This window comes from Podarcis tiliguerta (assembly GCF_965153285.1).
Source record: "Podarcis tiliguerta genome assembly, chromosome: 3".
Taxonomy (NCBI): Eukaryota; Metazoa; Chordata; class Lepidosauria; order Squamata; family Lacertidae; genus Podarcis; species Podarcis tiliguerta.
Genome location: NC_139536.1, coordinates 83225788 through 83242230, shown reverse-complemented (window position 1 = coordinate 83242230; position 16443 = coordinate 83225788). Strand labels below are relative to the sequence as shown.

General features: G+C 40.8%; 1 protein-coding gene across 1 annotated transcript in view; it reads right to left on the bottom strand.

Annotated features, from left to right (window-relative positions):
• The window catches only part of LMBRD1 (LMBR1 domain containing 1), a 46101-nt gene extending 32917 nt beyond the window's left edge, over positions 1-13184 (bottom strand). Inside the window, exons 1-4 of the mRNA XM_083431678.1 lie at positions 12977-13184; positions 10323-10499; positions 5805-5865; positions 398-495 (exon numbers count right to left, since the gene is read on the bottom strand). Coding sequence (XP_083287804.1) covers positions 398-495; positions 5805-5865; positions 10323-10499; positions 12977-13042 — 402 coding nt within the window. The 5' untranslated portion in view covers positions 13043-13184. The remainder of the gene's footprint in view (positions 1-397; positions 496-5804; positions 5866-10322; positions 10500-12976) is intronic.
• Positions 13185-16443: the final 3259 nt, after the last annotated feature.

Genomic DNA, 16443 nt, shown 5'->3' with positions numbered 1-16443 from the left:
CCTCTTCCTCTGGCATGGCTGCAAGGAGATAAGAAACTTTCTCTTTCATTTCAGTTTAGGATGTCACTTAAATTCTAAGCTGTGGTTAATCTTAACAATGGTCAGTTGAAAACAACCAACTTCATACACTATGTGTTAAGGGTTTACAATGGGAGTTCTCAAAAAGCCAGCACAATTCTTAGCTCAGGATCTACCTGGTGAGCCTCTAAATAGGTTAACTGACAGATTAAGGCAATACAATTCCCAATACTGGCTTCAAGCATCAGCAGTGTATTTTACTTTTAACACTGGACAGCATTTAATAAGATTTTTTTTCAGCTGGCAGTAGAATAAACCAGAACCTCTTTATTCACTAGATGTCCAAGTCAAGCAATCAGAAGTCCTATAAACATCTTACTGAGCATGTGTTGGCATCATCTTCATCCTTCTCCTCGTAGTAGAAGTAGACGAAGGGGATCCATAAGAACACACAAAATAATATGATGGAATAGAGTGCTAGAAGTGAAAGGATGGAAAAATAATCATTCTCCCCAAAAATGATGTTAAAAGAACATGTTAACACACTTCAAACTCTCATTTACTACTAGAATATTGGTCTACTGAGGCAATACACTATATATTATATTGCAAGTTATATGAAACTCCAAGGACAAAGTACTGAAAGAAAATCTTAGAGCCGATTGCCATCTTTGCGACATCAACAAAATTAAACATCTGCCGTTTAGCAGGGCTGAGCCTGTTATGTTCAACACAACTATGGTTACTGAAAAAGCTTCCCAACTCAAGTAAGCCTATGAAAGTAGCCTTCACAGCTTGAGGTATATGCCACATGTGAATGTATGCTTTACATATTACCGTATTTTTTGCTCTATAGGACGCACCCGACCATAGGACGCACCTTGTTTTAGAGGGGGAGAACAAGCAAAAAAAATCTCCTCCTCTCTGCTCAGCGCCCCTTCAGCGAAGCCGCAGGAGAAATGGAGCCCCTTCCATTTCTCCTCCCGCTTGGCTGAAGGGGCACTATGCAGCTCTCCCTCTCTGCTGAAGCCAGGAGAGTCTTGCTTTCAGCAAAAGGAACCCGAAGCCTCCGGAGCACACCGACCCCTCTCGCTCTCCAGGCTTCAGCGATAGCAACGCGAAGCCTCCGGTGCGCGGAGGGAGGGCTCTCTCTGTGCGTTGGAGGCTTCGCATTGCTATCACTGAAGCCAAGGAGCCTGCATTCACTCCATAGGACGCACACACATTTCCCCTTAATTTTTGGAGGGGAAAAGGTGCGTCCTATAGAGCGAAAAATACGGTATATGTGCTTCACCTCATGTGCTTTATTGTGCTCTGTTGTCTATGCTTGGTTGCTAAAACTTCTTTGCTTTTTTTTTTTTTTTTTTGCTGTAGCCTGGTTGACCAATTAAAATTTGGTGATGACTGACAAAAGCATGTGACTGATCTTATCATAGTTTTAATATATATATTGTTGGTGCCTCATTTGCTTTCCAGGCTCACGTGGGCAAGAGGTGGCAACCCCTGTTCTGAGGAGCTTAGTCTGAATTTAAATGGAGAGGTAAAGGTTTGGGAAACAGCAGAAAAGAGTCAAGAGCAACAAGCAAACACTGACAAACTTGGGTCAATCCCATTTTCAAGTGTTTTATGTCACAATAGCTATGGGCAGGAAGCCTTTATCATTTGTTCTCAGACCAAAATCATATTTTATATCTTCCCTTACCGTGTCACTATTGTGTACAAAAATTGCCAAAACTAAAAATTCAGGAATGGTAGAAAATAATTCTTTACTACAGAAAACAGCTCTTTACTACAACTGTCAGTACTAAACAGAAAGAGCCCTATAACTAGTACTTACTGCCACAGTCCTTTTATGCTATCAGCAAGAAACAAGAATGGTGAATTTACTCCAGAAAACGATATGTACAAATCACACAGTCAAAAGCGATCTCTTCCTTACGTTTTCTTATTGAAAAATTGCAAGTTACAAAAACAAGACTTCAGTCCAATCTTTGGCAAGTATAAAATTTTGTCGCAGTGTGTTTTTTAAAGATAAACATTGGTGAGCAAACAAGAAATCCCTATATGTTGTGGTTCATACATGGAAGAAATCATGCTTTTCTCAGCGGTCATTTTGGCTCACCTCTACCAAAATCTCTCCCTAAAATACACATCGAAATCACATTATCAAAGATCCTTTAGTGCCCATGTGACTACCAGTGTCATCTTCTATTCTCAAAGCATCCCATCCTTCTACTTTTATTTCCAGGCAAATACATCCATCTTTCAGCAAGAGGAATGACAACATACTTCCTAATATCCTATCACAGCCTACGGGCTGCAAAATGGCTTGCCAACACTTTCTTGATCTGTTAACACACCCACAGGCAACCTTAGACTAAAACTGAATCAAGAAAGATCGAACGACAGACCAGTATGCAGTCTTTAATAAAAAGTCCTGCAGACTCATCTAAACATCAAAACGTTTTATTTAAAGATTACAGAGGAAACTGTCCACAAAAGTGGCCAGGCTACAGTGTCCAAATAAAAAAAATTGTGTGATATTCTGAGTATTTTTTTCTACCTTGGGCGGGGGGAGAGAGATTTGCTTTCAGCTTTATCTATGATGGGAACTATTTGGTTTGATTTACATTTAGTACCATTTATACCTTTGTACATTTTGGTAGCCATTTTGTGAAGTCATGGTTCCGCTCATACAGAATGCCTGGGAACCTGGTGCCTACCTCATTAATCTGACACATTTAGAATCGCTTTCTATTTATACTTAAATCATTAGCTCCATCTGGAGGTTGGTCTGTGCAACAGCATCAAGCCTACAGACTACAAAATATTTCCCTCAAGATGGGGACACTTAACTTTATTATCTAAAATAAAAGTGTGTGTGATAATGCTTCTAGAGTAGGAAATATACGGCTTTCTTGAAGCAGCTTCAAGTACTCACTAGAAACTTAGTTTTATTTCCCTTACTTGTATTCCATTATTTCAATAGCTTAAAAGCCTCAAGAGTCAGCACTTTAGAGTCTCAAACTCTTTCCACAAGAGTTTCACATTACCAGTGAATAAAGGTGGGTGAGTACTTTACATTTTTAGCCTATTAGCTTTATGCTAGATACATTAAGTATTACACTGGAAAATTAGGAAGGCTTCTCCTACTAAAACACAGGTCACGCTTCTGTCTGGAGACATGCAACACATTATCTGAACAGCTATGGCTCTGACAGATCATGCAGCACACACAAGCCATTTCCCAGGTATACAAGCTTCAGCAGTGAAAATATTTTCAAGTTTAGAGAAAACGGCTTTGTTAAGAATGGCAAAGGACCACGGATCTGAATTTATCCTGCTAGGAGGGGGAATCTAGAATGGAAGAAAGATTACCTCTGTTGGGGAAATCAATCGATCAATCAATTGATTGATTATATTAGACTTGCATACCACCCTTCATCATAAGATCTCAGGGTGGTTTACAAGATAAAAATACAAGGTAAAAGCATAAATAAACAGTCAAAACAAAAACAACAACACAGTAAGAAGGGGAGCCTCTTAATTTCCATCTGAAGAATGTTATGGTTAACCTTATTGCATCATTTACTCCTGTAAGGAAAAAACTGTTGTGCCGTGTTATGCTTAAGCTGAAAGGTGAATAGAATTCAGGTAAGACATCCTTTTCCAACAATAACCAGCTACTGACATGTAATGAATTCATAGTACAGCAGAATAATATTTTTTCTTCATGTTCAGGAAGGGAACCACAGTTCTTTCATCATGCTCCCATAAAGAAACCCTATCAAAGTCACATTATGCAAACTGGAACATGTCTTTCGTTGAAGAATTCTCCCCTTACTGTGGGATGTCATTTCCTTAACTAGAAAGGGGTATTTTTAATAAATACTTCTCCTAGCAGGGGACCAAAATGCAGACATCTGCAAAGCGAGGCCAAGATTAAATCAAGGATGCTGATATCCAGAAGCAACTCTACTAAACTATTTGGCAGCATATCAGCAAGCATCCTGCTGAGCACATGTTAGAATGACATAACAATGTTTGAAAATATTTTTCTACATTCTATAATTTAACATGCCATCAGCTTTTTCTGAACTTTAGTAAAAGTAACACAAAATAGTATCTCATTGCAAGCTACTACTTGGGAGATTAATATGCCATTTCAGAAACCTTAACCAAATGACATTAAGACTGCTATCTAAGGAAAGAAATAATTTGAATACTGCATATCAGAGACAGTTGATGTGGTGTCCTCCATATTAATGGACTACAAGTTCCATCACCCCTGACCACTGGCTATGCTGGCTTGGATTGCTGGGAGCCGGGAGCCCAACAACATCTAGAGAGCACCACTATGGCAACCTCTGATGTAACTTTTCTGCCTTTCCTAAATAATACCGTATGGCAGCCCAATGCACTACAATTCTGAAACTAAGAGGAGAGGGAAGACACGAGTGGCAGAATGATATGTATAAAGAACCAAGTTCAATATCTGTCATTTTCAGCTAAAGATCTCAGGAAGCAAGGCCTCTCAAGATCTTTTAATGAAATACTGGAAGTCTTGAAGAAAGTCAGTGTTTAACGTTCTAAATTTTATGAACAATTGATCTGATTAAGGGACCAATCAGAACTCCCAATGCATGTTTCTAGAAGCGGGTTAGGAGGCCAACAGAAATACATACATACATATTTTGATTTGTATGCTGCATTTCCATAGTTAAAACCATATTCAAGGTTGCCTATAATGGGGGGGGGGGGACCCTTAATTACAAACATAACAAAATCTGACATAAACAAAACATGTAGTATCAAAAAGTACACAACTAAATAAATCATAATAAGATCTAAAATAAATATACAAAAAATAAATATCAATAACAGCAACACACACACCCCGCCGCCAAAAAAACCCCACACCCATAAACAATACCCCAACCCTGTCCACAGGCTTCCACAGGGGCTCGGCTGCCACAAAGGAAACAAGGTGTTTCAGGGAGTATGGTAGCGTTGGTTCAGTCAAGGATCTGCTGGATCCTAGGCCACTAAAGTTCCAATAAAGGAGTTCAACATGGGCTCTTTTGCTGCACCAGATGGATCAGGAGAAAACAAGAACAAACTGCCTCCCTTCTGCCCTGGCCAGAATTAAGTTTCAGATGGAGTGATCGGCCATATGCAAAGCATTCCTATTACATCCTCTGTTGATGTTATGTTCCTCTGAACCTATTCAATGCCTTTAGGATATAGCACTGATCTGCACTATCATTGTATAATTTTGAACCAAATACAACTTGCCACATTTCAGTCATTGCTTTTCTTCTGAATTTGTGCACTGAGCTAAGCATGCTATCACTGCTACACCAATATGAATGGAACTGTTTCATTAGAATAGTTTCTTTATTAACTGTGCTAGATCCACGGATCTCACTTTTATAGTACAGGGAGACAACTTCCTGTGATTTCACTTGTAGCATCTGAAATCTGTTGATACCTCCAGAATGGTAGGAGAGGTGACACAGAAAGCTGGAGAGGTAAGGGGCAAAATCACTGCAAACTGTTTCTCCTATTCCAAGAGTGGAAGCCTCTAGGGATCACAGCCCCTTTGGCTAATAGAAGACCTTTACAGAACAAAAGCACTCCTGTTCACAGGATAGCCAGAAAAAAATAATGTGAAATAGCAGAACATAGCAAAAACCACAATTTAAAATTAAAAACCAGTATACACATGAAATACGCCACAAAACTACATGATCTGAACATAAAGAGTGTTATTTTATAATACTTACTGTAATATGCATATAATACTGTGTCTTCAATTTGCCTTGTAACATTTGGATCTGCCCAAGCCTGGAAATGTTGATGGAGGAAGAAAAACAACAATATTACATTAAATAGCAATTTGTGTAAGCTGTATACAATAACTACTTTCAAATATTAACTTCTGCTGCTTCACATACATGTAGATGGGCGACTGAACTTGAAAGAATCACCTCAACAAATGAAATTAAGACCCTTCATTCTACTTTCCCTCTCCTCTGAAGAGTTGCGCTACAGAGACGACAGCTGAACTTGGTGTATCTTACTGAAGAAGAACCATTCAGTACAAACAGATTACTTTTCAGCCATAGTAGTTGTGATCTTGCACACCCAAAGCAATTAAATAACTTGTTACTAAATATCTTTATTTCCTTTTAAGGCTCAGTCAGACACCCATAGACATTTACAATGTAAAGCAATATGGCTTGCAGTTCCCAGATAAGTTCCCACATAATGCATACATAAATATATTTATACGTAGTTGCTGATCTCTTCAACTTTCTGCTGACCTCTTCAACTTTCAAATAATCTATTTTGTAATGAATCAAATGTTGCTACATTAGCAAGAACTCAATGAAATTCCATTTCTAAAGCAGTCACTGTTATGACCCGAGGAGGGGTGAGTAAGTCTAACAGCAACAAAAAATCACTCTAACCACTAGAACCCTATTTATCTAAAGCCTTGCACTGGAGTCATTCCAGGGAAGTAATAATCTTATCCGAAATGATAAAAATAGACCAAAAAAACCCCACAACCGTATCTATTAATTTACACTGGTTTGCCCTCATTCCTCTCATCCAGTTGACAGGGATGTGGTCTATCCCCCAAACTAGGCTGGGTGGAGCTGATGAAAGCTGTAGCCCACAACAACATCACATTGACTATCCCCCTGCCCCAAATGTTCATCTCAACAATGGCTGTCAAATCTCTTAAGGCCAGGGCAGCACATGTGCAGCACACATCCAGCTACTAATAGAGGGAGAATGATTTTGAATACTGCACGTTATTACCCTTCCAAGCTCCAGTACTGCCCGAAAAAACCAGGGTCCACAAACAGAAGCTTGGCTGGCAGTCTGCCTCCATCTGTCTTCACTACCAACCCAGTCAAACCAAATCCACAAACATGTGCAGAGAGAAGGATTCTCTCATTTGCACTCCACTATGGAGAAGGATAGAAAAAGCAGGACTCTGGCAGAAATGGCTTACATGTCCAAACTGCTGAACAAATGAGAGAAGACTTTATCTCTTCTTCTGGCAAGCATAGAGAAACAGATCATGCTTCTCTTGCACAGGGGTATGGAAAGATTCCTGTGGCTTATCTTATCTTATCCAAACCACTGGTCAGAAATCCTCACCTTTCTGACATGCCTTTTGGATTTGAGGAAGAGCTCTTCTCAAAAATTTGGAGAATGATAAAACAGCAGAAATTTCCCTATTTCTTTCCTTCTCTGAACATCCATGCAAAAGACACAAGACTACCTTTCTTCCAAGCTCTGAAATAAGCACAGACTTTTCTCTCAACTGTCTTGCAGTTTGGAAAAAGGTGTAGGGACAGGACCCGCTGGTCACATTCCAGCTGTGTCATCCCTTCTCTAAATTGCAGTTGAAGAGGCTGTTTGCAAACGTCCATGGGCACTTGCCCCTGATGACTTTTAACTGTGGATGCCTGCCAAAAGTGTTTAAGTAGATCACTTGCTCAGAAGAATATGGACAGGTATGCTTAATTCGAGCTCTTTCTGAATAAACAAAATACTTAAAACACGCACGTCTACTTTCCACCTCCATTCCACAGTCTGTAAGGCATAAGACACTGGAGAATCCTGGTTTCAACGTCTCACTTGGTGCCTGAAAAAGCCATACCCAACATTACTAGATACAGCACTATGGCTGTTAAGTAAACAAAATGTGTACTTAATGTGGCACTGGGAGGCAACACTCTACTTTTAATTTGTACCCTTTATTCAGAGCCTCTTTGCACCCTTTATTCAGAGTCACTTCATATCTTTACATCAAGTTTACAAGGCCCTGTTTCCAATGAAATGAGGGTTCTGAAAGTAACCTTGACAAACACAGCATTTGACACAGGAGTGACCATACAGGTTTCTGTTGATTCAGCCAGAGAGACTGCTATAGCTAATGCGGGGGGGGGGGGGGATGCTAGTGTTAGAAGCAGAACTGCTCAGGAGTTAGAAAAGAACTGTTGTGTACTATGTTAGGGAAGAAGGGATGTGTTTATTCCACTATGTATCTTCTACTACCTCCAAGTGCAAAGTGAAGCCACACTAAGAACATGGCACAACAAAAATTTCTCCATAACAGAAAGAAGCAGGACAACAGTATTTTCCTTAGGGAAAAGACACCTGTCATTCTCCATCATCACTCCAACATGAGCTTCCACTACTACAGCAGGTATGTTAATCAAACTTCTTTTTTAAAGTAACATATTGAGTAGTTTATTCCCTTTTAGAGAAGGGGGATTACTTCTGGGGGGTGATCTTAATAGGATTCGTATTAAAAAGCTAGACTGAATGTGCTTACAGGAATGGAAGAAATAAGATGACCTAGGAGAATGGAAGGGACTATTGCAACAGTTTAAACTTAACAGATGGGAACTGGAATTTATATCCTTTCCCGCACAATCCATTCTTACTCCAGGCTGGATAACACTTTAAGAGACCCATTGCTTTTCCATAATGCAACTGTGGCTATAATTGAAGCACAGAAAAATTCAAATTACAACTTGCCCTTAAAAGATTTGAGGTGGGCATCCATGTAGGACAAATATGTAAATATGTGTATATCTATATCTGTGTTGGGCCACTAGCCTTTCAAAGATGTATTTCAGGTGCTATAGCTATAGGCAGAGAGACTAAATGCAGAAGTTTTGTAACAACCCAAAGACATTTTTTTTCCCTTACTGCAATTTTTAACACAATCTAGAATTTAATATGTTAAAGGCATCAGAATTTAGCATTTTAAGTTTCAGATGCTTCTAAAATTCATAAAGGGGGAAAATGAGTTTATAATAATTGTACATATAGCACAGCAACTGAAGTCCCAGAGTGGGCTAGATCACAAATAATCCGATGATGACTTTCCATGTTATATGCACCTCGTTAATCCTTTCTCAAGACCAATTCCCTTCCTTCCACCCTTACCTATCCAAAAATTCATATTTCCAATCATCTGAAGGCAACTCTGTTTAGGGAAGTTTTTAATGTTTGATGCTTTATCATGTTTTCAATATTCTGTTGGGAGCTGCCCAGAATGGCTGGGGTATAAATTATTTATTATTATTATTATTATTATTATTATTGGAAGAAACATGGATCTTGGAATTCACATTAGGAAAAATAAGCCACTACACAACTTAACTTGCAAGGAGTGTAATTCATATAGCCCTGGCTATAACCTGGAAGATGTATGTATCCTAGATAAAAATATATCCTGTCACAGTGAATAGGTACAAATGAGCAACACACACAGTAATACTCCAACAATGGACAAACCATGCCAATTTAAGATTAGTCATATGTGATATGCAAGTTATCGTCACTTCAATAAGTTATTTCTGCCTTTTTAACAAGCAGTACCATTTCTATTTATTAACTTATGGTTTTAATATATACATATGGAAAACAAACACACACAAAAAGAAAGAAGTTTATATAATCCACTGCCTTTAAAAACAAATTCAGAACATTACTGCCATTAATCCTGTTTTTAACCAAACGCAGGTAATAAAACATCCAAAATTCCAATGCTGAATCAGTGCCAAACACTAACTGATCCTTCTGCTTCAGCTCTCCTAACAAGCATTACTTGTATGTACAAAGCTGGGAAGAGAAGCAATTGTTTTTACATTCAGTGACACTGCACATTTTGTAATACAGCTGCCCTCTTCCTGTTGAAAATGTAGCTTTATGATATTTGACATGTGGGCCTGGTTCAGAGATAACATTGCACAATCTGCTGATTATGGTCAGGAGGCTGAAAGCTCATGCCTTGTTTATCCCTCAGCTCAAGTTTGTACGTAACTCCTTCCCCACCCTTTCGTGTTAGAACTAACTACAGTGCACTGTTGTGTCTGCACCAGCGTTAAAATAATTACCTATAGTTAAATCAAACAGCTTCCTGGTTTCAATATTTGAGAAGCTAACAAACATTAGTGTAGCTATTGGCATGCCAATGCAGACATAACACTGCACAAGGTAATGTTCAAAAGGGAAGGGAAGAGTAAACAGTGTGCAAGCTCAAAGGAGATGGAGTAGTCACACTTGATAGAATGCCTGATCTTCTAGCCATACGTTAGGAGACTGAATAATAATTAGAAGATACAATATTGCCCAATCAACAGACCAATCCTGTTCATTTGTCTTTGTTGTTGGTCTCATTTTTCATGGGGCTTATCCCCTACTAAGTGTGTTTATCATTGCAGCCCACTTGAATATATTTTAAGTAGCTGGAAGGGGTAATCAATACATACCTTGAATGTCCCATTTTGGTTTTTCACATAAGAAACCAGAAAAATGTCAACTGGCAGAAGTGCTGATGTAATAAGTGCTATTGCAAGAGCAAAAATAGCTGTTATAGTAGAGATTACTTCACTTTCACGTCTGCTCTGGTACTTGCGGACATAAACCCAGCAGAATATCAGGATAACCTAAAAATAATAATACAGAAGTTACTACAACCCAGTAAAAGAATCATATTCTTGCCATAATCCTATTAATACAAAAACAAAATCCATGCAAAGGTATGTACTCTCTATGGACAGATTTTTAATTGTGTTTCTTTTGAGATTTTCCCTTTCACCAGGTCAGCATTTCATCCCCCCAACAAGATGCAGCAGTGGGTTAGAAAATTACAAAGCCATTATTTTTAAGTGCAGATTCAACACTTGTAAGGCTTCTATTTTAAGAAGCTTCATATCTTATCTGAATGTTAATGTAATGAGTCAGTTCTTACAACTGGTAACTGAATACCTCAGGACTCTATTTTACCTTGTAACAGCAAGTTTCCCTTTTGTTACCAGGATTGTTACCAATAAGGTAACACACATAAGGCTACCCTGAACTCCTAAAACATTTGTAAATTTATTAACAGATTGGTAAACTTTCAGCCAAATTGAAACCAACATGATCTTAATCTAGTTCAGGGTGACTTATGTAGGGTTATCCCATTGTTTACAAATCTATGATGTAACAATGATTGGTTGCCCAAGGTTAGCTAAGGGCAGCGAGTCAAGTCTCCCTTGTCTAAATCCAATATCCTATCCATTACACCAGACTGGCTCTCACACTTGCTCTTTTGGACTGTCCAGAGTTCTACTTATTTGGTCATAGGAAGCTTTATGACTGCAGGAAATGCTTTTTTTAAGGGGGTACTCAAAGGTACACAGTATCGACATCTCTTTTCTGTTGTTAAAAAGTGTGGCACTTACTGTAACAACTTCATGGTGAGTACTGACACCTATTTTTCGGGGCGTGGGGAGGAGCACTGACTGCAGGTCCTCTGTCACAGTCATAAAACAAAACTGTGAGATCCCAGACACCCCAAACAAAGCCTGACCCATGCATGTGTGGTTGCCCATTCTGTCCACTAAATCTAGACTCCCCAAATCTGCTACTACCATCTACAGTGCTCCCTACTTCTCTCTCAGATACACACAGAGACCTCTTCACATTCACACAGGGATTGTGCATGCGTAGCCCAGTTTTTTAAGGCACCTGTTGTGCAAACATACATTACATTTGCAGAAATGTAATGTTCTATGTAGATGCTTGCCACACCGAAATGGTTAATGTAATCCTAGTATGTCCTCTCAATATTCACTGAAGATCTGTAGAGAGGTTTGGCAATAAAAAGCCATGTAATGCATGCTGAAGGGCAGAGTGGGCATCTTAGACTGTATTAGCAATGGAAATTATTGAGCCATGGGGTGCTATTTAGTTTGGACATCTGCATATACGATATACACAAGCCTTAAGCAGGTACAAAAAGTTCGTTCATCAGTTCCACACTCCCTCATTGCAAGCCAAGGTAGGGATTATTTATTTCATACCATCAATACATCTGGTACTTAAAACAGGGCAGGAGAAAGAAAAACAGTTCCCCTTCTCAAGACCTTACATTTCCATACTAGTATGCTCAAGTAGAAGAATTCTAGACAGTACCATTTCAAGACTGGTGTATAAATTTCATATGCTTACCAATGCAAAACAAAAACAAACACTCCCTTCCTATTGCACATCAGAGTAAAGGGCTATAAACCAAACTCTACCTGCAAGTGTTATTACAGTGGTACCTCGGATTACATACGCTTCAGGTTACAGACTCCGTTAACCCAGAAATAGTGCTTCAGGTTAAGAACTTTGCTTCAGGATGAGAACAGTAACCGTGCTCCGGCGGCACGGCGGCAGTGGGAGGCCCCATTAGCTAAAGTGGTGCTTCAGGTTAAGAACAGTTTCAGGTTAAGAAGGGACCTCTGGAACGAATTAAGTACTTAACCCGAGGTACCACTGTATTTGCTACATGCAGCCCTGAGCAGTACTGTCCTAATGCCACTTTACTTTGCATAATGCCAGTCACCCCTGCTACTCTAACCTCCCGAATGGATGACAGGATCAGTAAAGGAAGGGTGCAAAAAGGGACGCCTAACCCACCTTACACTTTAACGACAAGGTGGCTTTAACTGGGAAACCTACAAGGAGACACGCACACATATATAGGGGCTCTTTCCGCACCCGCTGGAAAACAAGGTAACGATATTTGGCTATTATTGCTCGATTCTCTTCCTCCCGAGCACCTCGGCTTGCGCAGTTTTTCACTCGCTTCCTAGAAAGCAAATCCCATGGGTGCAAATTTTATTTCTAAACAGGTACATTGCGCCACGTCGTTTCTCTTACGCGCCCTAAGCAACGACGGCTGCCAGCCTATGCAAACTTAACTTGAGAGTGAGCCTGGCTTGCTTCCCAGTATACGGACAGGCGGGACAGGGTGAAAGCGTGGAAACCACGGAGCCTTATATAATTCGCCTGCTCTCCTCCCTTTCTAAACTGAAAAGAGCCCTTTAAGGCGGGGGTCGGGCCAGGTCCTCGCCCCACTCTTCCCATGGGGCGCAAAAGCCCACAAGCTTACCAGCAAAGCGAGGCCGAAGAGGCACCAGCCCGTGACCAGGTCCGTCTCCGCGGTGAAGGCCGCCATCTTAACTTCCGGCAACAACACTGACGCTCACGGCAACGGCGCCGCCGCCGCGAGGGGGAGGAGTCTAATGGAGCACCAGGGGGCGGGGCCAAGCGAGGCCCAAAGCAAGGGGAACAGCGTTACCGTAGGAACTGCTCAACAACGCTCTGCGCCAGAAGACTGGCGATTGCTCTTGATTGGCTGGTCCGGCTGCCGAAGGAGGCCAATGAGGGCGCGGCGGAGCAAAATCACCCACCCACGCCCATCTGACCTTGTTGCGTGTCGATTCCCGACTAGGCGGCGTGGCGGATGAAATCGTGGCCGCTCTAAATTAAATTAGGGTGGTGTGTTTTTTTAAGGACATTGTGGCCGCGCCTTAAATTATGGTTTCGGGTGACTTGTTAGAAAGGCGGAGGCCCGTTTTAGATTTCGGTATTGGGGAGTTATAAAGGTTCTCTGGGTGGAAAACTTAAAAGGACGGGTAGCTTAAAGAATAAAAGACACGGGAACTAGCGTAGGATTCGTGCATACGAAGCACGGACGTTTGCATTGCAAGTTTGCACGCGCAATGCAAGAATTCTTGCTTCGTATCCATAGGCTGCGAAATGCCTTTTACCAGTAATGCAATCCTGCACGTGTCTTCTTCGGAGCAAGCCGCCCCGACCCAGCTAAATTTGCTGGGATGGCAACTTCGGAGAGGACGCAGCAGGAACAGGCGCTTCTGAGAACCGAAATCCCGTCTGAAGGTTTACTTAATCTAGGTCCGTTGCTTGAATTTAACTCCCGTGGGGCTGGCCATTCCCAGGTGCGTGAATAGGGGGTAACCCCGCAATCGCTGCCGTGCATGCATCGCAACAGGGACGAGAGGCAGCAGAAACCGTGTAACTTCGTAAATCGTGGACGGGGTGAGAAAAGAAAAGGAGACTGAACCGTGACGTGCAGCAGCAGCAACAGCTACCTACCAGCAAAGCGACACTAAAGCACCACCTCGCGGTCGGGTCCGATACAATCGTAAACATCTCCATCTTGGCTTTCGGTTGCCTAGCCTAACAGCACCGCCTCTCTGCCGCCATTTATGGAGAACAGAAGCACACGCCCGTGTAAATAGCCTCAAGTCTCCCTCCTGTGTAACAGATCTGCCTTTCAGCCTTGAATATTTAACCACGTGAGACGCGGGGGGGGGGGGTCACATGCTTCATTTCTTCATGGGGGGGGGAGTCCCTGCACTTAGAAAAGTAGAATGTCATGGAGAAGTTAAACCAGGTTTTCTGTAAAGTATTCTTAGCATTTTTGGTGCAGAGGAACCTACATGTAGTCTTAAATAGTATAGTCTAGTAACCACAGGAGTTTTCTATTAAGTAGTGGGTTGACAAAGCAGACGACATAGAGAGTTCTCTAAGTAGCTCTTTATAGTAAGCTTGAACTGAACTGAAGGGTTCAGCCAGACTGCTTATATAGAGCTCCACTACAACGCAACAGTAACAACTTTCTGTAACTATCCAATCACTGAACGTCACTTTCAATTCCTTATTTGCATATGTGGACCTGAGTGAAAACTATCTACAGTATCCCCCTGCAGGCCCAGGGTGAGAACTTCAGTACATAACATTTTCCTAATCCCCAAATGCTTTGGCTCCTACTTTTGTACATGTTCCTTATGACAGTTTGAAGCCACTGCTGTTCTTTTGCCCAACCTTCGTTCTTCCTGTTTTGTAGGCCAAAAATAATTGAGGATATTCCAAATGAAAATTAAGATCTGTACTAGGAAAGGAAGGTTGGATGGTGTAGTAATGTACACACAGTTGAAGATATAGGAGACAGAAACATTAACATGACCGGCAGTGGGAGGAGACTAAGCAGATGCTGAGTGAGTGATTTGAACCTCCATTTATTGCCAACTTTTCCTAGGTTCAGAGTGTGCAAGATTCTCATGCCAAGCGTTCCAAAAGGCTGTCAGAGATCTAATCATGCAGATCAATTAAGAAGTTAGAAACAATACTACAATGAAAAAATATGAATAGGCATATCAGAATGAAAGGGCGTATTATTTCTTAAATAAGGAAGCAAAGCATTCACTAAGCTTGATTCAAATGGACAGTGGAGGTTAATTATAATGAGAGGGCATTTAAATCCAACAATCAGAAATAAAAGATGTCAGTTAAAATGATTACTGTATAATTCTGTTAGTAACTGACAATAGCACTCTATGCTTCTCTATTAAGAAGTAAGTTCCCCTGAGTTCAGTAAGCAAGTTGGTATATTTTGTTTATGAAGCAAGAACAAGGTGGCTAATTTAAAACAAAAGGTGTGCAGCACAATCCTATGCATGTTTATTCAGATATGAGTCCCCATGTTCAGTGTAAGTATGTTCAACATGGCACCCTAAAGCACATTCAACAAATTTCCATGGATCGTCAATTAATGGCTATGTTACTAAATGCATCGCTTTAAAAGACTGACCTTTTCTTGGTCAAAATCAGAAAATAGAATATTGTAGGTCAAACCACAGAATTCCCAAAATAAGCCAAATTCAGTCTGTGTCTCTTAACTACTTGATAAGGTACATGAGATCATCAGCTGACATATACCACCAAAGATGAAAATATCTTACGCTAGCTTGATGTCATCTGCTTTTTATATGTAGCTACAACATTCTGGGTTTGACCTCTTTTCTCAATTTGAACTTACAGATTCTATGGTGATAAGTAGAATTTTACTTTTGTTCGACCAGTGCATTATTGAAGTAGGTGTTGTTCTTTGGCAGAATTGTTATGGAACTCCTTCGTTTGAGTGGGAGCTGTTCTAACACTAGGGTGACTCAGAGTTTGCTTCAAAATATGAATCATCTCAGATCTGCCATTTCAAAACCTCCTAAGCTATGCAGGTACGATGATAAGAACTGGCCTCCGTAATCCCCAAATGGCCAAACGTTCTGCAAGAGATCACACGGGGTTCAAAATGTAACATGCAAGATTTCAAATTACACAGATGGCTTTCTTGGGACAGCCATTTAATATCAAACATGTTTTGTGACTAAAAATAGACCATTCTGCTGACATGGTGCATAATGCTAAACTGGGCTTCTCTTTGCCAGTAACCTCAGGATTCCCCCCTTCCTGTTTTCATGTCTTCATAGTTTTCTTTAGTCATGAGTACCTTGCAAGGTTTGTTTCTCTGCTTGTCCAATTGACACCGGAATTGGAGATGGCACTATAGGAGAGGGACTTGCACGGAAATAGCAAAGGTTGGAATACCACCATCTCACCTTTTCCTCAAACCATCCAACGAAGGGTTGCACATTTCTCTCGTGGCACTAGGGACTATCCCTACCGGCAAAGCGTGGCATAAACGTGCTAACCCTAGACACTATGGGGTGGTTGGGAATTGTGTTGGCCGGGAGAAAATAAGTGTAACACAATGAA